Source organism: Lepisma saccharinum, chromosome 23, assembly GCF_977018435.1.
Source record: "Lepisma saccharinum chromosome 23, izLepSacc3.1, whole genome shotgun sequence".
Taxonomy (NCBI): Eukaryota; Metazoa; Arthropoda; class Insecta; order Zygentoma; family Lepismatidae; genus Lepisma; species Lepisma saccharinum.
The window spans coordinates 55385767-55409627 of record NC_139251.1 but is presented as its reverse complement, the minus strand read 5'-3'; the positions used below and the strand labels follow the sequence as shown (position 1 = coordinate 55409627).

The following is a 23861-nucleotide window of genomic DNA, read 5'->3' as shown; positions in this document are numbered from 1 at the left end:
AAGCAAAAATGGACTCCTTTACATAGGAAGAAACTTAATACTCTGACAACTAGTTAAGCTTAGTATTATAAGGGAAATGTTTATTTTGTGTAATAAGTTTAGTTCTTAAAATCAAATTTAAGGTTATATTTACCATTTTAACACCAAAATGCCATTGTATATACTGCTTTTGATCCTGAAATGTGCCCAGTTTTTGTACCAAAATCTCGATCTTTTATTCACAACAAATATGCAGATGTAGTAATAATATATGCAGCGATCTCTTTATATATATTCTTTACAGCCATGTAAAATTTTACAAGATATCCCGATTCCTGAATATTTGCACTGCTGGTGATGTAAAAAGTACAGTACTTACCCATAAATACACGATACATCAATGACAACATCTATCATGTCACAGCATAGTTCGTAACTCTGCATATCTACAGGAGAAGAATCCGTAGCAATATATATTTTTGAAACTACGTCAAAGAGGAAAGCTTTTTCTATTCCTGAATTCTGAAATAAAGAATAAAACAAGTCAAATGGCACATGTGACCGAGTTTTCAAAATGCATAAAGTCGTCTGTTCACATAGACCACAGTGTTGCACATTTTTGTTATTTACTCCTGTTAGATTGTTTTTACTGATTTCAGTGTAAGACAGATTAATCGGTACTCTATTGGTGTATTTGTAAAATTACCGATAATTGTTCCAATTTGATATACCTAGGTATCTACAAATATCTCCTAATTTAGTGCTATATTCTGACTATTAGTTATAATTTTTATGCATAGTATGTCCTTCTCCATGGCCCTGTGGTCTAAGGTGCTGTGCTTTAAACTCAGACTGCGGGACGGAATGGGTTCAAGTCCACCCGAGTTCAGTCTCTGGGTTCTTAGCTTGTGTATAGGACCGGTGGCAACTCACCATCGTGAGGAAATTGGGGAGCTACGACTGAGTAGCGTAACCTGGTCTCGGAAATTTAAAATAATGGCTGGGGGTTCGACGTGCTGACCCCACATCACCCCAATACCGGTTGAAGATCTCCACACCTCTAGGTAGGATTGTGGGAGGGAGACTGGCAGTCGGGAGATCGGCCTAGGCCCTTCAAGGGCTGTCGAGCCACAGGTTATTATTATTTTTATGCATAGTAACATTTACTGACTGACTGAGTTGTTGTTTTAAGTCCACTTTATGCAAAGTAAGGCTAATCGGGACTGGACCTACAGTTTATAGTGGGATTTGAACCACTATGTGCTTCCACCGGGTCTTGAACCCGGGATCCATTGATTACAAGGCTACGGCGCTACCACTGCACCATCGGGGAAGCCACATAGTAACATTTACACTTCATTCCCGGATTCCTTTTTGAAGTAAATGTACAAGTGTATGCTTCTTTTGCAGTGTAACATTTATCAAGGAAGTCAGTGAATCATTAAGGTTATTCAAGGACCATTTGGAATGTTACATCAGATCCGTGGAATATCAGATATCGGTTTCGGCAAATTTTATATGGGTACTTCAAAATTTCGTATCGGTCCATCCCTAATTTTGGTATAATGTCTGGATTGTTGCCGGAAATCAAAATGGGACATCTTGCAACAGAGGCATTAAGGAAGAAGAAGAATTAATTCTCAAGAAGATGCAATGGTGCAGCATATATATATCTTGAGTTTTTTTTCAAGTCCACCATCTTTGGTTCTTGAGGTCCTGGGTTTGATTCCTCATCGGAGATCAAAAAAAGTTTTGGTGTTGACCCAGCATCGTGAGGGCAATCGGGGAACTACTTGAAGAGAAGAAGTAGCGAGCTCCCATCTCAAACGATAGAAACTGTGGTGAAGGGCTCAATATGTTTCACCTAATAGAAAGCTACTTGGTAGTTCTTTACCCTCAACGGTTCATAATTTGTGCTCATGCGACTTACTCACGATGAATAAGTTAGTATACAATAAAATGTAGATACTTAAAGGTACTTACGATAGTGAGTCAACGTGTTTGTGTCAAGCCACGTGTTCAAACGGCCTTTTAGACCAGTCTTTTAACGTGTTTGTGTGTGCCTTGTGTTCAAATGGCTTTTTAGATCAGTGTTTTAGTTGAGAACATGGCGGTTTGACGTACATGGGGTCAGATGACCAAATGTTCCTTTTATTCTTTTCTACCCAGCCTCACCATAAATTCCTAAGTCCTTGTCATATCTGACGCTGCTAAGGTGTAGTTACACTGGCCTAGTTTGGTAACCTGATGAAGGGATCAGTGGAATCCTGAAACGTAGTTTTCGTTAAAATCAATACTCACTATCGTAACTACCTTTAAGTATCTGCATTTTATTGTATACTAACTTACCCTCAAAGGGCTGTTGCAGCATGCAGTTCAGTTTTCTTCAGGGCTAATCAAGACTGGACCTACAGTTCAAAGTGAAATCAGAATCACTGTGCAATGTGTCTCCACTGGAGGATATGAAACCCACGGCTGCAACATTTGCATGTGTGTGCAGTGTGGAGGGGACGGGGGAGCAAAAACCACTTAAATATTTTGATAATTCATTACACACGAAAATTATTACAAGAATTATTACTAGGGCTGAGCTGATGTATTTTAACGAAAAGCATCAGTTGGAATTCATCTACCGATACCAGCTGATACTTTTACGGAATATTGATCTTTTATGAGGTATGCAAAAATGGCACGTGACACACTTGCGAAGTCAGATTATCCAGGAAATTATACAAAATTCAAACTTTCCTTTTATTTTGCACCAATTTTGCACAAAAACTTGTATTTTATGATTACATAATAATTATTTTTAATAATTTGATGTAATTCTTGAATATTCTAAAGCAAATTTCTTGCTAAATTTATGCATATAATTGAAGAATATTTTACACACCAATATTGATCAATATTTTAAACAAATTTCAAGTATCTATGGGAATCGATAAGAGTATCAGTATCAAGTATTGGTATCAGTTAAAGTGATATTGGCCCAGCCCTAATTATTACATAATAATATATGCAGTGATATTTCGATATATATGTTACAGCCACGTAAAAGTTTGCAAGATTTTGGGTTCACGTAATTATCTCTTCACCTCCTCTAAAAACAATCTCACACCATCAGTTTGAAAATTCTGGACGCACTTTGTGATTTAGGCAGAATTTATATTAATGTTCGATAAAGATTTAAATCTTACAACTACTAAATATTTCATCACATGTCACCGTATGTTGAAAAATGTACATGCTTGTCAAACGACACTGCTCAAAAAATAAAAGTAGGCACATTTAGAACATTATATTTGAAACAATGAATGTACCAATGATCTAATATGGTTATAGCTAAAGTGGAACCTTCTTCTCTCCAGAAAAGATGACACCACTGTTCCTGCTTTGTTCATCATTTGTTAAAAGATGCCCAAATGCTTTATGCAACACAAATTTAAGTATGTGCGACGGTTGGTCAGTGTGCATCGTGGTGCTTAAAAGCCATGCCTGATAGTGAGGACCAATGTAGACAGCGTTGGTGGCAATTGTTGTCAAATGAAGCCACTCGAGGGCCATTCCAAGCGGTAAGTTGCAAGAATACTGGGGGTTGATGAGGATACCATTTGGAAACTATGGAAATGTTTTCAAGAGCATGAACTGTTGCCAGACGCTCTGGAACAGGTCACCAAAGGAAAACAACTTCAGCACAGGTTCGTTTTGTTAATTTACAAGCATTACAGAACCCCACGTTAATGCACGAGAACTGCAGGAGGACCTATTGCATGCTTCAGGTGTGAAAATTAGTGATCAAACTGTCAGAAACAGACTGAGGAAGGCTGCTTTACAATCACGACAACCTGCTAAAACCCTCCAATTGACAAGAAGACATCGTCCAATGTGAAGCAGTCCGCCATAGACTATATTCAGTGGCAACTAAGACACTTGCATCCTGTGTTATTCTCTGATGAGTCCCGTTTGTCCTTTCATGGTTCAGATGGTCGTAAACATGTTTGGAGAACACAAGGGGAATGATTCAATCACCGAGAAATTAAATCAACTGTTACTTATGGAGGTGGATCTGTTATGGCCTCGGGAGGCATAAGTTCGGATACAAAAACTCATCTCCACATCATTCAAAATGGAGTCTCAACTGTGAGATGCTATATTGAAGAGATTCTTGTGCCACACGTCATTCTTCAGATGAGAGAACTTGAGGAGAATGCACAATTCATGGGTGATAACGCGAAATGTCATGCATCTAATGTTGTTCAAAGATTCTGCCAGGAGCACAATTTGCAAAGAATGGAATAGCCAGCTAAGAGTTCAGACTTGAATCCGATTGAACATACCTGGGATCAACTGCAACAACGTGTTCGAGACCGATATCAACCTCCCCAAACACTTCAGCCCTTGTGAACGAATGGAGGCGTCTACCTCAAGTAAACAAATGGCATCTTGTCAGAAGCACAAACAGGCACTGTGATGTCCTTCAGGCCAGGGGAGGCAGCATTCCCTTGCGAGCATTACCATGTAACCATGTTGGTTCCTTTCGTCTGTGACAAGTACACAGAGATTTCCTTTCATTTGTGGCAATTGAAAACTTTGGTTTCAGACATTTGGACAAACAAAACCATGAATTCAGTTACATAAAGATAATTTCTGTGTAATTGTTGAGTGTTACAAAGCAGAAGAGTTGTTTTCATGTTGTAGTATTTTTCATTTGGATACGTAGCAGTAAAACAAGGTTTTAGAAGTTTGAATAAGTGACTACTTTTATTTCTTGAGCAGTGTATATTTGACATTAATAACAAATGCCACGTTAAGACAATATATGAAAATTAATACTTACTGAAATGAAAATGTTGAGCAAATTCTCAAGTGTCGGCAACTGAGGTATTAATTTCTGTACTACTTTACTAAAAGCTTCAAATATGCTGTGATCATATATAGATGTTAGATGAAAACTTAAGTGTATTCGCTCACAACCTAGAAAGAAGAAAATTGTATATACATTTAAAAGTTGAGATAAATATAATTATATTAAAGAAAATGACACTTCAGAAACAATGGAAAATGAGAAATGAAAACCTAATTGCAAAACACACACAAAAAAAAACAACTTATTTTTACAACTTGATTGTGCCACTTTCCTAAAATTGTCAATACAGTGTTAGGTATGTATCGATTTTAACAGATACCAATAAATTCTTACCATAAAATCTACTGACATTCAACAGATCCAATATTAAATTGCTAAAATCCCATGAAGATCACTAGAGGTTCAAAATTAATTAATTATAAAAATTGACACATTATTCTGCCTCAAATCTGACACATCGAATTTCTTGATTATGAAAACCACAGTATCAAATGTGTTGTGGATAATATTCAATAAATCATAATAATATTAGCACCTTTCCAAAAGTACATACTCAATTTTTGGTATGATAGTTTTTGTCAGCCAATGAAGACACTATATTGTGATTACTATCACATCAATAGGCTTTTGGGATCATATAATTTACAAATAATGTTGCTTTTAATAAAAGAGAAGTCATTGTTCAATTTTGCTACTTGAATACTGCAATTTCCAGTGAGAAGTGAAATCAGAAACATAGTAACTGCCTCAAGAGAGACACTTTTGATTTGAGAACATTACTTCATGCACTATACAGGGTAATTCAAAATGATTCATCCAATTACAAATGACTGTAATTTTGTATTCAACAGATACAGTGAATCATGGGCGTTGCCAGAAATTTTTGTAGAGGGGGTCAGACCTATTAGTATAAAGAATAGCAATATTAATTATTATTACTGCAGATATAATTATTATGCAATAAAAACTATAATAAACTAATAATAATAAACAAATTTTATTTACAATTTATTATTATAAGCATGTGGAGACTTTGAAACTCGATCCAAGAGACAAGTGAATATCCAGCACCACTGCCATTTTTTTTTTTTTTTTACATTTCATATAAGGTAACTGAACCCAATATGGCCTATTTGCTGTTTCCAAGTAGTTACATGGTTAATTCAACAGATGACGTTAGTATGTCATTTAGACTGTCCGAATGACGTGATTGAACCTGTTGGCTGTACCTGTACTACAGTAACTAGAAGACAAAGAAGTGAAATAGCTGGTTTTCCTTATATGTGTTCTACATGATCTAATATTGCATAGTCAAGATATTACTTACTGCATCTTCCAAGTGATATGTGTTTATATCTCTAGTCCATATTATGATAGCTCATAATTTGTACTTTACAACAATATACTTAGTTTAGATTTTAATCTAAGTACTGGGCATAACGATGAAAAAAGAACACTATGTAAGGTGTACTCAATATGGCCTACATAGGAATACATCGCACGTAGGGTGTGTGTGGAACTCGCTAAGGATGATAAAGGATCTTTCATTTGCCTAGACTGCGATATGTAATCCATGATCTTCTGGTAACAAATTGTGACATGTCACTCTCTTGTTTATTGGTTTGTAAAACAATGTTATCTCTATGTGCAAATTTCCCATGTCGTTATGTAAATAAAATGCAAGAGTATCAAAATACTTATCTACCAATAAGAACAACATAGTTGTACTCTGTTTACAAGTTCTATTCTTTTGATGTGAATGAACAAAATATATAACTAGGCCATATTGGGTACATATGTACCAAATATGTTTTAAACATAACATTTTGATAAAATATTCCTCACACCAATGTTATTAATTGGAATTGGCTCCAATTTACAGTAAACGTCCAGAAATGTTCCCTCTTTTGAATCTTGCCACTAGTTTTACATTTCTGACTTTGTACACCATTAGAAACAATCGTGAACCTTAAGTAGGCCATATTGGGTTCAGGTACCTTAGTTAGTGTACTAAAATTAATAGTCATTGTATTATGTTATTAACTTTTACACGCCTCGTTCAAGAAAATGCTTTAAAAGTTAGGGGAAAGTTTTACTCAAACTTTAACTTGTGTCACCTCTCACATAAATCTATATTTTTGTAATTCTGGAAACTGTTGAATCATTTATTTTTTAATTAAAATGTAGAATATGAAAATATAACATGGCTCCTGTATTTTGCACTCAATGTTGTCCATCTAATGAAGTTTCTACTTTGATTTGATTATTCTGTTAAAATACTAATTAAATAAATTATTTATTTTATTAACAATAAAAAAGCTTTCTGCATTTTTTAAACACAAAATGAAGGATGTCAATTTCTAGGGAGGAGGGGGTCAAATAGGTTTATGGTCTGTGGTCCTCCCTTCCGATGCCCATGCAATGATTACAAGAAAACAGTCCAGAATTTTGTTTACATTACTTATAAATGTTCTATGTGAATTCCCATAGTGTGGCAACAGTGAAAATACTTGAATGTACTGTAGGATGATCTTTAGAGTTTCCCATTAGGATACCATGGGCATATACAGTTACAAATACTGAGCCACCCATGCATCCGTACAGTATCAGAAAGTACAGGATGAAATTTAATCACTAAGATCAGCAGATACTTTAAGAGTTCCCACGTCTCACGGAGTCCACAAAAATGTTGTGTAACACTAGGGAGAATTCACACTGAAGAGTCACGCGACAGACGACACGAGTGTTTCACACCAAAGAGACAAGCTGCATGCGACACGCAGCAAGCGACACTTGTTTCTTGCTCAGTTCACATGATGATACCGATATAATTGCATTAATCAGCTTTTTAGTCACCCGAAAAAAAAAGTAACAAGAGGCAAAGTTACATATACATCACATTGTAAGATTTGCGCAAGTTATTTAAACTCGGGAGAAGCATGTTGTGCATGAGAAACGAAGAAATCATATGCACTCACCTCAAACTTTATACGCTAGACTTCCCAGTCTCAACCTTCTTGAAACCATGATCTGGTATTTTTTTCTTTAAGTCAATGCCCTTACCCCAAGAATTTTGCTAGTAAAAACCTTTCAAGTATTTAACATTTCATGCATGAATTAACATGTACCCATGAAGTTAAATATTGAAAAATAAATTCTAGCATAATCATAAAGAGTAATAATAGTTTGATTATGTGTAGGATTGTTGACAAATATTAAGACATGGATGACAAAGTGGTAACGTTGTCTCCTTGCAATTAAGTGATCCCGGGTTTGTTACCCGGTGGAGGCACCGGGCAGATCCAGTTCTGATTAGTCTATTTGTGCATAAAATGAACTTAAAAAACAAAAACTCACAACTCAAATATGATATTGGGATTGTGTTATTTGTCGATCACTTTCAGCAGAACGTTTAACAGCTCAGTATAGTTGGCACGAGGGCTCGACGGTTAAGAAACAATGCACTAGAGTACTTTACCACGTTGACTAATCTATTTTAGACTAAAGTGCCTCTATGAGCTCACTTTTTAAAATAAAAGCAATCATGTCCTAAATGCCAAAAACACAGCCCCTTTACACGATGCTGATAGAGAATTACAGCAGATAACTGCATCAAAAAACTTCATAAAGCAAAAAGAACGTCGTGTTTAACTGATTGATTTGCTTTATTTTACTTCGCCTTTTGTCCCACTTTTGGCTAATTTGCGAAGATGCGGATGAGTGATGATATGATGAATAGACACACACAAACATCCATGCCCAGGCTGGGATTCGAACCTGGGACTCCTGCCATCGTAGCACGATGTGCTAACCACTCTGCCAAAGGGGCTGGCCATTGTATTTATATCTTAAAACATTGTACATATCGATACTTTATTATATCAACAAATTAGAGCTTCAAACATGATGTAAGGCCTCCGGTTGGGATCACTTCTAGAGTCTAAATATAGCTCGTTGGAATGAAGCATTCACTGCGCATACGTGAACAACAAACTGAGGCGACACGATGCATGGTATTGAGAAAACGGCACAGTCCAAACATCATGAGACACATTCAGCTTGTTGTGTCGCTTCGGTTTGAAAGGTTCAATTGATTACTGAGTGTTCGCTTGCAAGCGACATGTGTCCCTTGCAGCGTGTCGCATGTGTCTGAAACGTTCATGCCTGTATTATTATACTTTTAAACGTATTATTATATTTATTAATAATGACTTAATAATACTCAGCCAGCGGTGAACGATGAGACTCGGTGAAGTACACAGATTCCTCTCAGGTACAGGGATAGTGTTAGGCAAAGACAATATTCACAGCACAGAGAAATAAAACCACATCGCTGCAGTAGATAAACTGATAAGTTTTATTCTTTATTTATGGCAATTATAATGCGAATATACTTGAGACGAAGGCGAGGATTTCGCTTTGTCGATGAATTGACTAAACTAAAATGCATAAACTCAATGCGTGGCTATCGGCATGCCTATGATCACATAGACCTAGCTTGCGCCCCGAACTACCACACCAAGAGATATGCAATAATAACAGAGCCAATATTTGCTTTTTAGCCTTTCAGTCCAAATTAATCATTAGGCTAGCTTTATTTCTTAATGAATAATGGTTGCAGTATTGTGCATAGCATCAATGCATGGCTATTGGTATATCTATGATCGCATACGCCTAGCTTGCACCCCGAACTACCATACCAAGATGTATGCACAACACCGAGTTCTTTTTAGGTTTAAAAGCTTCGTCGATCTATGGCGAAAGTGTGATATTTCTTACGTGATATCCTCGCTTTTATACTATTTCGAGAACACAGATTCAAGTACAGATGAATCACTCACTATTTACAAAAAGATGCTACGAACAAAACTGACATCTATACATGTTTAGAAATACAAATTCGTATAGTGCACTCTCGCGAACATGAAGATACCTTAAACTACTCATAATAGAGCATAAAATACAATAAATATCAAACAAAAGATATACATTACAAACAAGGTGCAATATTACATATAACAAGAAGGAAATTACGCTTTCACAAAAATAAATATATTAGTGACATATTTTCTACCGGTGACGTCACATAAAAATATGGATCATATCATCTCTTTGGTGTGAATTTTCCCTTACAGTCTAAATATCCCAAAAAGATCACAATGCAGAATTTTCTTTATATTTGTAGGTATTGATTATCATCTGGAGGAGCACTGATCTTTAACGCAGATCAGCACCACATGATGGCATTTAACAATTCACATTCCCAAAATTAATGACAATATTTCAGTTCTGTTTCTTTTTGCTCATTAATACCCACATGATTTTGTAAGATACTTGAATAAAAGCTAGAAAACATCTGCTTGGCTTTGTAATGAAGAATCTTAACTGGCATCTTATTAATACCAGAGCTAGAATTTTTATGACATAAAAATCACCAAATTGTGAAAAAACATGTTCTAACAATATACATTTCTCATTAAAAATTATGTCCATTTATATTGCTTTCCATGCAAGACGTTGCAGTTATTTTGGCATGCAAGTGTGGGGCCAGATTGAAAAAATATTTTGGCAACTCAAACGTGATGCCCAAATTAGTGAAAGCCCAGAATACAGGAAGTGTTCGTCCATAGAATTTGCGGGTGATAGTGAAAGTTCTTGGAATTCACAAAGGTACAAGTGTGATAGTGAAGTGAAGGCATTAACTGAGAGAAACCATATACAGTGTAACAAAATGTAGAAAGACGCGACAGGAATGAATCTATGAAGCGGAGGGAGGGCGATTTTGATTTGATTTATTTTACTTCGCTCTTTGTGCCACTATTGGCTAATTTGCGAAGATGGGGATGAGTGATGATATGATGAAATTGATGAAGGGACACTCACAAATATCCATGCCCAGGCCAGGATTCGAACCCGGGACCCCTGGCATACTAGCACGATGTGCTAACCACTCTGCCACAGGGGCCGGCGGAGGGAGGGCGAGAATGGGTGCTGAAAGGGATATCTTTACGATCTGTAAATGAAGAATCAGTCCATGGAATGGCATCACATCTCTTCTCCATAGCTTAAGAAGTTCAAGAGTCAGCACAGAAAGTCATGGTGGCCATTTCTTGAGATGACATAGATGTCATTCTCATTGATTTTCTGGGAAGTGGCCATACCATGACCATCAAGCAGAGCATTGAAATAGTGCTTGTAAGAGTCTTAACTATCAATAATGTGGTGATTTGATTAGGTTTCATGATTGGGAAAAGAGAGACGCGGTAGTATATAAATACGGTGAAACTAGTACTCACTTTTATCCGCGAAGCTGTTTTTTCTTGTTTTTCAATTTCCAGAACTACAACACATCCGATATGGAAGGTACGCGGACGACACAATAGTTGTATACAAAAAGGCAGAAGAACTCAACCTCCTAGTGAACAAACTAAATAACATCCACCCCAGGCTCAACTTCACCGTAGAGCATGAAAAACTTGGTAAAATCAACTTCCTGGACATCACCATCAGCCGTGCACTTAACAAATTCACAACCACCATCTACAGAAAACCGGATTCAGGCAACCAGTACATACATGCTCTCTCTAGCCATCCCCCTAAGCAAAAAGCCAATGTGTGGCTAAACTTTTATCGAAGAGCCTTCTCCTACTGTGGCAAAGAAGAGGATCTACGAGAGGAGATAGCCACCATCACAGAAATAGCCCTGAAACATGGCTACACTGAATCACAACTTTCCACCTGGTGCAGTAAGGCGGAAATACAGGTCAGACACCCTAACCTACCACAATCAACCCATCCACAAGCAACCCAGCCACAACCAACCCCCAGCGACCAATATAAATGGTTTGCCTTCCCCTACCATCCCACCACTTCCAACCGCATAGCCAAAGCCCTTCTCCCATTTGGCATCAAAGTGGCGCACAAACCCAACTCCAAAATAACTGATAAACTGAACAAGCACAAACGGTACTTCCTCTCCCCCCTTGACAACCCAGGTGTATATGATGCAGAGTGTGAATGCAAGGCTCATTACATCGGCAGGTCCATCAGATCTGTCAATGAAAGAATCCAACAGCACCTAGCAGATGCGAAAAAAGCCCAACCCACTACTGGTCTTGCTAGACATATCAAATACAATAGCCATAAAATTCAAAAGGTTCGAGTCAAACACACTGCCCACACGCTCATAGACACCAAAATCAAGGAAACGCACGCCATAATGCACTTCCCGCACGAACTAAACATCGATAGCGGGCAAGCGCACCATACTTGGATTCCACTACTGCAGCAGTTATCGCCCGGAAATAGCAGACGACGCACCAAGACGCACAGCGCACCTAACGGCAGCCAGAGAACTACGAACAAAAGACGCACGCCAAGCAACAGCGCAGCAAGTTCCAACGAGGATGGTGGCAGTGGCCACTGAAATTAATCGAAAAACAAGAAAAAACAGCTTCGCGGATAAAAGTGAGTACTAGTTTCTCCGTATTTATTTGATTAGGTTTGTTGTTAAAAAAAGAGAAAACCTTCTACACTTTATGGACGGTAGGGGAGAGGTAAAACCACTAACCTGCATCTATTAAATCATCATTCGCTCGTTGATGGATGTCCCTCTGAGTTTCCATTTTATAGTCGTCTGAGAGGCCGTCCACTTTGTGAATAAAGACTTCAAATTTGATGCCTTGGTTGACTTTGAAGGCTTTTGTGACCGTTAAATGTAACTTGTTTAATGCTTCCATGTAGTCATCCTACAGGAGAAAATGCACATACTAATAACCACAATTATTTATATATATATAAAAAAAAATGCTGTAGCTTTACCCTATCTTGTTAGTGAACAATCTACAATTGTCATTTCAAGCATTATACTTATACTTAATTAAGTTAGAAGGTATTTTTCATGTTGTTAGTTTATTTTTAGATTTACTTTTGTGTCCCATCCGTGACACCAAAAAACAATTAATTTCTTCTTTAACTGTTAAATTTCACCCTCCACTCCACTACAATATTAAGAAGGTTAATTACCTTCTCTCTTTGTCTTAAATAAGTTATTATTAGAGGCATGCATATTTCGTTTTTGACGAAAACACGAAATGTGAAATAACACATTCTAATGTTAATTTTTCATGTTTCCGAAAGGTGTGAGGTGCATTTTTCTACCGTTTTGTGACGAAATGATGTGAAATGAACTGTAAAATGCGAAATAGACTCCAACACGAAATTTACCGACATGACACTTTCTGAAGTATGAAGTATCCTGTGAGTTCATGGAAAATTGATTAATTCTGCTGTAAATATTTGAGAAGCAAAAATGGACCCCTTTATACAGGAATAAACATAATATTATGGTATTGATTTAATGTGCTATTAGAAGGGATATGTTTATTTTGTGTAATAGTGCAGTATTTAAATCAAATTTGGGATTATATTCACATTCTTTAAAACCAAATGGCACTTTTTCACTGCTATAATAGTGAAATCTCATTTTATTTACCGCTTTTGAACCCAAAATTGACTCCATTTTTGTACCGGAATTTTGCTATTTTATTTACCAAAAATATGTGACTCTTGTGTGGCCACGGTGGCTCAGTCGGTAACGTGTCTGACTACCATGCTAAAGGTCCCGGGTTCGATCCCCGGCCGGTTCAAATCCGGGAACTTTTCTAACGATGGAAGCGGCCCCGGTGCCCACCCAGCGTCAAATAACATTGGTACCTGGGGGAAAAAATACTAGGGATGGGACCGATTAATCGGTACTCTATCGGTATCGGCCGATATAGGCATATCGGTGTATCGGTTTATCGGTAAAATTACCGATTATTTTACCGATCCGATATATCGATTATTTTCTGATAATTTAGTGCAAAATTTTGCCATTTTGATGTAATTTTTATGGATAATATACATGCCCTACTTTCTAAAAAAGTAAATGTCTAAATATGCAATTTCTCTTGCACTGCAGTCACCTTGAAACACACATTTATTAAAGAGGTCAGTGAACCTTTCAGGTTCTTCAAGGACTATTTCTAACTTTATATCGGATCGGTAGAATATCGGTTATCGGTATCGGTAAATTTTATATCGGTACTTTATCGGTATCGGCCAAATTTTCATATCGGCCCATCCCTAAAAAATACACTAATTGACAATATTAAAACAGGTAATTCCAATATAAAACCATGTCAATCACTAAAATATCTCGGTATGCACCTAGATAAGAATTTATCTGAAAAAAATGAGTGCACGTGCAGCACCTAGAATCAAGCAGTTTCAATTTGTCTGCAAATATGTACTACTTGCTCACAAATTAGCATTCTACAAAGCATTTATTAGGTCTGGCAAGTAAAGCGTGAAATCAACTGGCTGTAAATTGCAGAAAGGAGAGAAATTTGGCCAAATTTAAATAACAGATTAGGGCATTAATGTATGAATACTGACACCCTGTCTCATCTACCTCATTGCCTCCTTCATATAACGTAGCTGCAAAAATGTTTATTTTATTATACTTCTTATATTTTTCAATTATATAAATTTATAATTTTATGTATACTTATAAACAAATACCATAACTGTATATTAATTCATGTAGGGCAAAAAGCTGTTTTTGTAGTTACAGAATCAATGTAAAGAAAATTGTAAGCTTAATTGTAACCCTACTTTAATAATAATAATAATAATAATAATCACATATTAGTACATCTAATAACAATACAAGTTACAATCGTTTCAAAGTGTGTATTCCTTTTTGAATAACCCTGCATATGCCATTATTTCATGAAATCATTTTCCTTATTTCCTGTTATCTTTACTGGTTTACAAATTCTATTGGGTAAAGTTGGGTGAATTAAAAAATGTCATCATATACAATTAAACATGAAAACTACATTTAATGGTCAAGGTAATAACTTAATATTATAAGCCATAACATATTTAGAACGGACTCTTTCCTTACCTGAGCATCTATTACAAATACCAAAGCACCACAGCCTCTAAATATAGTATCAGAGTCAAACGTTGGATCAAAAAAATCGATCTGGCCTGGAAAATCCCAAATCTGGAACTGTACAAAGGAAGAGTTTGATATGTCGTCCTTGATAATTTTATTTGTACTTTCCAGGAACAGAGTTTCATTGGGAGACATTTTATGGAACACCACCTTCTGGATTGATGATTTACCACTCCTGTAATGTAATAATAATTTTAATAAGTAATACAGTCAATTCTCGATGTAGTGAACCTACATCATGTCCCAACACAAAAAATTACAAATTTTGTTTATTTCAAACCTGCCACTTTGCTTTTAACGTACCTAAAAAATGTAATGACCGTGAAAAATTATATTTGTTAGCATCGTAAGTACAGTACAATACAATGTCGAATCAAGTGTAGAAAAAGCACATACTCTAGAGCATGATCTAGAAAAAAAGTTCAATAAAAAGTATGCCTTAAGCAGTAATACATGAGATACTTTTTTTCAAGATACAGTAAATTAAGTGCACTAAAAACTGATTTATTATTTGATACTGTACTGTATTTGCTATTTTATCTCATTAATGCATTCCATGCCAACCAAACTGAGAGTCTTTTATTTCATCTGTCACTAGCCAGCCTCATGGTAGAGTGGTTACCACACCACTCTATGATGCCAGAGGTCCTGGGTTTGAGTTCCGGGCTGGGCATGAGTGTCCCTTCATCAATTTCATCATATCACTCATTCTCATTTTTGCAATTAGCCAAAGGTGGCAGAAAAGAAAGTAAATTGAATTGTTGTTTTAAGTCCACTTTATGCACAGATAGGCTAATCGGGATTGGGCCTACAGTTTAAAGTGGGATCCGAACCACCATGTGCCTCCACAGGATATCGAACCCTTGATTACAAGGTGACGACGTTACCACTATGCCATCGGCAAGGTTAAGCAAAGTAAAATAAACCAAATCAATCAATCAATTCAGTTTACGGAAAGGCATTTCAGTTTTAGTGAACTTAAGATTTACAGTAAAAATTATCTGAATCACATCCATCCATACAAAAACTGACCTCATGTCAGGTTTAATGTGTTATAATGATGAATACAATCTCAAACCTCATTTAAAAAATACACACAATAAATATTTCTATTATAATAGCACATTTACAACATTCACCTACATGAAATGCAAGGAAGTAAAAACCTTAAGATTTCACGATTTCATGTGTAGCAAAACAGAACTGCATGCTGTAAAACTCAGCTTAAAATGAATGTTGAACAAACAACAGGGAGACTACAGACAAGCAGAAATGAAATTCCCCGACTTTTGCCAGTTTTCCAGGTCTGTCGCCACCCTGAATTAGCTGACCAGTTGTACAGCGAAGTATGATGCAAGGAGCCCTGGGTTCGAATCCTGGGCTAGGGATAGGTGATCTTTGTGGGTGTCCCTTCACCAATTTCATTATATCATCGCAATTAGCTAAAAGTGGCAGAAAAGCAACACTAAATTAACAAAATCCAATTACTTCTTGTAACATTAAAGAAAGATTTAGAGCATTTCCTTGCAAGTGCAATGACAGAAAGAAAATCATATCACTTTTAATGACAAAATAGTTCAATATACTTTTTTTTTCTTCTGGAGCTAAATGCATGTACTTCTATTGATTCCTGCCAACATGAATTCTTGCAAATTTCTCAACAATTTATATTAAGCTAAATAGGTTTCAAATGTGAGAATCTGCCTTGTACAGTCTTACCGGTAAAAACAAACAGAAACAACGGGCCTCCACGATGGCATAGCAGAAATGTCGTTGCCTTGTAATCAAGGAGTTCTGGGTTCGATACCTGGTGGAGGTACATAGTGGTTTGGATTTTACTTTAAACTGTAGGTCCAGTACAGATTAGCATATTGTGCATAAAGGAGACAAACTTAAAGCAAAAAGAAATTTAGACTTGGTATAATTTAACAATACAGGGAATTTATCCAATTTGTTTAAAATTTGGGATACTTACTAATTACTCGTAATCACGAATAAACGAAAATTTGGCGCTTATTTGGGGGCAGGTGAATCCGGCCAATTTCTAACATGCCTTTAACAGGGACTCTATAGATATAGGCGGGGACCCGGAGCGGAGCGGAGGCGGGGCCGCGATAGCGGTTGGGGGCGGTAGGTCAATTACCCCAGGGGCGGAGCCCAGAATCGGCGGGAAATTTGGAAATCGAGGGTGTGGAAATAAGAATTTAATTTAGATTATTATGCTATTTCCACGTGTGAGCGCCAATTTTTGACTGCAGATTCGTGATTAGGGGGCCAAAATTAGTGAGTATGCCGAATTTCAAACAAAATGGAGAAATTCCCTGTATTGTAAAATCGCTCCTTAGACTTTTCCAGGTCTTCCAAAAAAAGTTAATGTAAATTTCCAATTTAACATGGTAAAGGCCAAGTTTAACGTTATCAATCTGCATTTGCTATTCAAGAGAGAATCAAGTTTATCAAAAATAGTTCAAAATAAATTAACACAAAATAAAATTGTATATACAGGTGGGATCAAACTTCAAGAGGTAATTCCTGACAGGACAAGGAAAAAAAATATCCATATGAACATATGTCCAGAAATACATGACTTCCAAGACAGATCGCTCCACCAGTCATCATGATTATATCTTACACATACACAGACAATTTACCTTCTAAGTCCCATCAGCAATATTCTTGGTTTCTGTTCACTTGGAAGCGGACTTGGGCCATCACTGTCTTGGTCATAGAGGCCATAGGCAAAATCTTTGGGGAAAGATCCATCGTCGTACCCTCCAGGATATTGGTCATCTTCATCCTGCTCAAATGACTGGAAGGAATGAAATATAGTAATACACTGTAAAGCTATAATACATCAATTAATCTAACAAAACTAATTTCTCATAAGGTTGTATTTACGGTTGTTACCATGCATGTACAGTGAAACCTCGATTCTCTCAGGGGACTAAGTTTAAACAACTTAAAATGTGGGAAAATGTAAAATGGGCGGATGATCCAACTATCGTACACTCAACTGATGTAACAGTGCCGATTAGTAATTCAGACCACTGTTCCTTGCATCTTGAGAATGATGATAAACATTTTAAAATAATTTTGTCCAGAGACCACTCGGAGTTAAGAGTTTTCAAATGAATGCTAAACATTTCCATTGACACAATATTAAGCAGTTAGGTAATAACGAAAAATAATATTAATAAAAAAAGAATAGTTTTGCGGGTTAAGTGGTAGAGCAGCCACAGGCTGAACTTTTACCACGAGCACTTCAGCAACTTATTTGACGAAAACTGTGTTGATCTTTTAGTTTTATATTTACAGCATTTACGCATTTTAAAAATTTTAAATCTGGGAACGCTGGGCGTACTATAACGCTACGCCACTGATTGGGACAATGAGAATTTAATGTATAATGCCGGAAAATGTAAAATCAGGGTTCCACTGTAAACACATTTTTTGATGTAATGTGTTGGGAGTATTCATGCTCCCTTCTTCAAATAATGTGGCCACTCTAGGACCATGATAAAAATTCAAGTATAATTCCCGGTGAGTAGGCACCCTGCATTACCATCATATGGAGGAGTGGACTACATAGCACATTATAAAGAACTCTATATCGGAATCCAGGACAAAGCTTGAATATTTTTTTTCTACTTCATCACTATACTATTCTCTTGATTGACTTTACTTCTCATTTCTATCACTTTTGGCTAATCATGAAGATGAAGATGAATGATGATATGATAAAATTCATGAAGGGACACTCACAAAGAACACCATGCCAAGGCTTGGATTCAAATCTGAAACCCCTGGGGTCATAGCACCACTGTACTAACCACTCTGCACTGAGGTAAACAATTTACTAATTTTTCTTGTCATCAAAATCAACTCAGAGAAGAATAAAAAACAAATACATCAAAATGCATTCAAGATATAAGGTCTATGCATGTGCAATCATTTTTATCAACCACATTCATGTTAACTAGGCTAGAGGGAATGACATTATTGATTAAACACTATTTTGACCATTACACATCTTTAGATTAATACCATGATGGAATGTTTGCTTACCTTATAAGCATGGAAATGAGTTTCTGTGGCATTTTCAAAGTTCATGGAGGTATTTTCTTTCATCGTTGAATCTATTGGACCAGGAATTCACGTATTTTCGAAGAGAAATATATATCCGATGCACAATTGCCATTCTTCCTCTACGTGGACCGGATGTTCCGTACGTTTGATGACGTAACCCCCTGTCAGTGTTCCCAACCACGACGTTGTTTTGCAAGTAGTGAAGGTGATTTTTTTAAAGCTATATCACATTGGTTTAGAAACAAAATTTGGAGCGATTTTACAATACAGGGAATTTCTCCATTTTGTTTGAAATTCGGCATACTCACTAATTTTGGCCCCCTAATCACGAATCTGCAGTCAAAATTTGGCGCTCACACGTGGAAATAGCAAAATAATCGAAATTAAGTTCTTATTTCCACACCCTCGATTTCCGAATTTCCTGCCGGTTCCGGGCTCCGCCCCTGGGGTAATCGACCTACCGCCCCCAACTGCTATCGCGGCCCCGCCTCCGCTCCGGCTTCCCGCCTATATCTATAGACTCCCTGTTAAGGGCATGTTAGAAAGTGGCCGGATTCACCTGCCCCCAAATAAGCGCCAAATTTATACGTGAGCGCCAAATTTTAAGTGCAGATTCGTGATTAGGAGACCCAAATTAGTAAGTAACCGAAAATTCAAACAAATTGGAGAAATTCCCTGTATTGTTAAATTATACCCAAAATTTTAACTATGCTTGCCTAACCTAACCTTGCCAGAAATGGTTTGTGGGGCTATTCAGGTATTTTTCGGTTACAAAGGTTGGAAACACTGCATACTCACTAATGATCCACGACGCGTCAAGCTGTGCCCGCCATATTGTGCCTTACGAAAGTGAAAAAAGGAAGAAAACAATAATTACTCGTAATGTGGCAAGTTGAAATTATTTTCGTGAGAAAAGCAAAATCTCACCTTAAAGAATGTTTGGCAATGCATAATAGGTAAGTACCAATGTCAAACAAGACGAAATGAACGAGTGAAAGGTGTTTTCCCGGTACTAGTTTACTATCCTTCGGACAGATTTCTTCATTTCTACAGAAGAAACTACTTACCGTAATAAGTTCCTGTAGTATTGTCTAACATCTGGAAGGTGTTTTGTGTGATGTAGGAATGTTTCATAGCGGAAATTCAACCATTGACGCATAGCCCCACGAACCATTCATACATAGCCCCACAAACCATTTCCGGTAAGGTTAGGTTAGGTAGGGTCACAATAGGTTCCAATAGTTAAATATTGGTTTCGAAAAAAATATGCGTAGCCCCACACACCATTCTCGCATAGCCCCACGAACCATTGACATATAACCCCACAAACCATTTGCGGAAACTTACATTCTTTAGTTACAAAAACACTTTTTTTAAAAAAAAAATGATCAAAAAAACGTGAATACACATTAAAAAATGATCCGCGAAGCAGATAGGTAAGTACAAATGTCAAACATTGACGAAACTCAGAAGTTATAGGTGTCCGAAGGATAGTAAACATTTACCAAAATTTGTCTGTCACGTCTAGAAATTGCAAACCATTGACGCTAGCCTAATGAACCATTGGCACGTGGTTAGGTTAGGCAACAAACATAGTTAAAATTTGGTGTCGTGGTAGTATCAGGATCTAGAAATTGGAAATAATTGTGAACCATTGATGCTAGCCCCACGAACCATTGGCGCATGGTTAGGTTAGGCAAACATAGTTAAAATTTGGTGTCGTGGTAGTCAGGAATATTTATTTGGTTGTGAAACAAAAAATTTCGAGAAAATCGACAGTTTCCATTCCGAAAACTAACGACTTATTTTCGCTAGTTTTGCAATTTCTAGACGTTTCCGATAATTTTAACTTCATATTCGTGATTAGGAGACCTCAATTAGCGAGTATGCCAAATATGACGAAAATCGGAGAGGGGTCCGGTCATCTCAAGTCGTTCCAAAAAAAACGACTGAACACAATTAGTACAATCACTCACAGCTGATCTTAATGACAGGGGGCGTATTGCAGACACTCTTCTCTGTAATTTTACACTGTGTAGGAAATTTGCTTTACTCAAACGACATCTTAATTGCCACATGGCAAGAATGTTATCACAGGTCAGGAGTCAGAATATGTAGAAATTTTCTTACTCATTTTACTAATGTCAAGATCCTCAACCTGACGAAGTACATTTTTATACATGTAACAGTTTGTAAATTCCACAAGTAAATACATATTTTTTTATACTTACCATGGTCACACGATAAGCAGGACAGAGATAAGATCTTGGTTGAAAAAATCTTATGTGGTATTGTCTATTTTAGAAAATATAATTCAACGTAACTTTTTTAAAAGTGACTTCGGTAGTTTCGGCCCTTTCCACCCTTGCACAAGACATTCACAGTTGCAACAACACATGTACAAAAATCATGTGATCGTACCGGAACTCACATGCTACAGACCTTACATTTCTCTTTAATGGGAATACATAAAGGCACTTTAGCCAGTGAGATACAAGAGATTGGCCAGTTTCTCTTGTCATTCTATTTCTGTTGTCCTTGTAGGTTCCGATTAATGCCTGTGTTGCTTTCAATTGATGGAGAGCATGGATAATTTTAGCAGTTTTATTTCACAGTTCTTGTTCCGTACTTTCTCTCTAAAACTTCAGATGCGGATATGGCCCTCCATATTACAAAGATGATCTATCCTCCGAATTTTCCGATCAAATTCTAAGTTTCAGGAATGTTCTTAAATCTAAAATCACCTCAAGAACTTTCATAAGTATCTATGGTAAAATTTCTTCTCCTTGATAAGTCTACGTACACTAGATAGATTCCAATACTGATCTCTGCACCTTTTTCTGTTTCTTGGTCTTGCCGCAACTGGACATTCCACTATGACATGAAAAACGTTTCAAATATATTCATTTTACTGATAATGACACCAAACTGAAATGTGCAAAATATCTCGGCGATGTTTGTTTTGGTTCTCGAGAAACACGCCTTCAAACACTGCTGAAATTCACCTCCTACGTCACAGATTTGAAAACGTCCTCTGCACAGACTAGACAGGCCTGACGTCATCCTTTAGAAATGCGTGCAGGCAGGGCTTCTGCACGTCCCGTTAACTAGCATGGGCCGTGCAAGCGACAGTCATTTCTTACTGCGTAAAACAAGTTTCTTGTTATAACTTCCAGTGCAAAATTAATGTGTGCTCGATTTGTTGGATATGAATTATACCCCAACAGTATAGCAGTATTTACTATAATTCAGCCACTCGGTAGAGGCTTTTCATTAGGCTGACAAAGCAATACTGGTAAGGTAACAGTCAATGGCTGAACACGTGAACAGCCTTGTTCATTGCCAATACATAGGTTCTGACTGGCAAGAAATTATTGTTATAAAAATGTCTTTTCTGGAATTACAATTATTTTCGTCATATTTTCTTTGCAATTTTTATCATTGCAGATTGGTGAGGGGAAGCAGCAGACAGTCACATACACACACTATATACCTAGGTATACACACACACACACACTATATATCTAGGTACACACACACACACATACACACGTATATATAATGTCATTAAATAAGAGTCAATTATTAAATAATGAAATTAAATTATACAATATATTATATCGACAGTCCTTCATTCAAAATGTAATTGCAAATTGAAGATTTTAATTTAGCTACTACTGATGCTATGAACAATGATTTGCCTAAGGAGGGAGGGACAAAAATTAAGAAAAATCCACATATAAATACTAATACGTGTTTTATTAATATATTTATATACTTCGCGGTTGCTAACGAAAGCCGATGAGAAATGGAGAAGAAATAACAAGTGGGTCTTAATTCTGTGTTCTGGGGATAGCTGTGTTCAGTGTCCTTAGAGATGAGGCTCTTTGATGTCCTTTCCTTTTGTACGTTTTCGATATTATTCCAGTCACATATACTCAAATCCCAAATTAATTATTTATGTTTCTTGTTAAAAAAAAAAACCTCTCATCCCCGGAAGAGATTGGTGTGGGGAAATTCCCCCCTGGATTTCGCGCCCTGCGTTTAGAACACTCGGGTTTGCACGACAATTTCTTCAATAGGAGTTTTTAAATTTCCTGCAGTAAACGACAGTTTTCTTCAGTTAATATATATATATATATCAGCGGCGTATACTCTGGGTCACCTAGGTAATCGGAGATTACCAGGCTATAATTTTTTTTAAAAAGTTTTTTTTTTCTCTTCGCAATATTCTTCCGAACCAATCTTTGATTCACATATTTCTTTGCTTCCAGCGCGCGAATGTTTTCAACTGTTTGCCGCGGAATGTCCGTGAGGGTTTTTCTCCAGCTGGTAGAATCTGGTGACGTCAGGGTGAGATTCCACCGCCTCCCTTTAAATCCCTTGACGGGAGGGAGGGGAAGGAAACACTGCTTCCCAGGCGCGGTGATTCCTTGGCAAGGGTAACCTCATTCTGGAGAGAGTCCATCCGTCGCACTCTCCAACCCAGAGTCTTTGCCGTTCCGTCGGCTGGCACCCTCTTCTGCCAACTGCCATTCTTCCCCGATGGCCTTTGTAATTGTATCGTAGGAGCTGTGTTGTTTACGACAGGGAAATTTCTCAGGAAACAGAATTCTGGGTTCACAAATTACGTATTAAAAAGGAAAGTAGAGAAAATACATCTGAAAATGCGCGAGAAACAGGGAAATCTGAACAACATTTGCGAACCAATTCTATGTTAATTCTCATTTTACATTTGCTTTTGTCTTCCTGATCTCTGCTATTTCAACAGATATTGTCAAAGGAAAAAAAACAAACTTTAATATTGAAGATGAAGGTAATTAAATAAATTAAAATTTGAACTAGAAATTCAAGAAATTACACCGACCTCCGTTGCCGACCTCCGTTGCGGAGTGTTAGCACAGCTCCCTTCGACGCCAGAGC

General features: G+C 37.0%; 1 protein-coding gene across 1 annotated transcript in view; it reads right to left on the bottom strand.

The window, feature by feature from the left end:
- RagC-D (Ras-related GTP binding C/D) overlaps positions 1–21319 on the bottom strand; it is a 30529-nt gene extending 9210 nt beyond the window's left edge. The window contains exons 1-6 of the mRNA XM_083109990.1: positions 21170–21319; positions 17504–17661; positions 14799–15027; positions 12417–12594; positions 4817–4953; positions 359–501 (exon numbers count right to left, since the gene is read on the bottom strand). Of these exons, the coding sequence (XP_082966116.1) occupies positions 359–501; positions 4817–4953; positions 12417–12594; positions 14799–15027; positions 17504–17661; positions 21170–21172 (848 nt within the window). The 5' untranslated portion in view covers positions 21173–21319. The remainder of the gene's footprint in view (positions 1–358; positions 502–4816; positions 4954–12416; positions 12595–14798; positions 15028–17503; positions 17662–21169) is intronic.
- Between the last annotated feature and the right edge of the window lie 2542 nt (positions 21320–23861).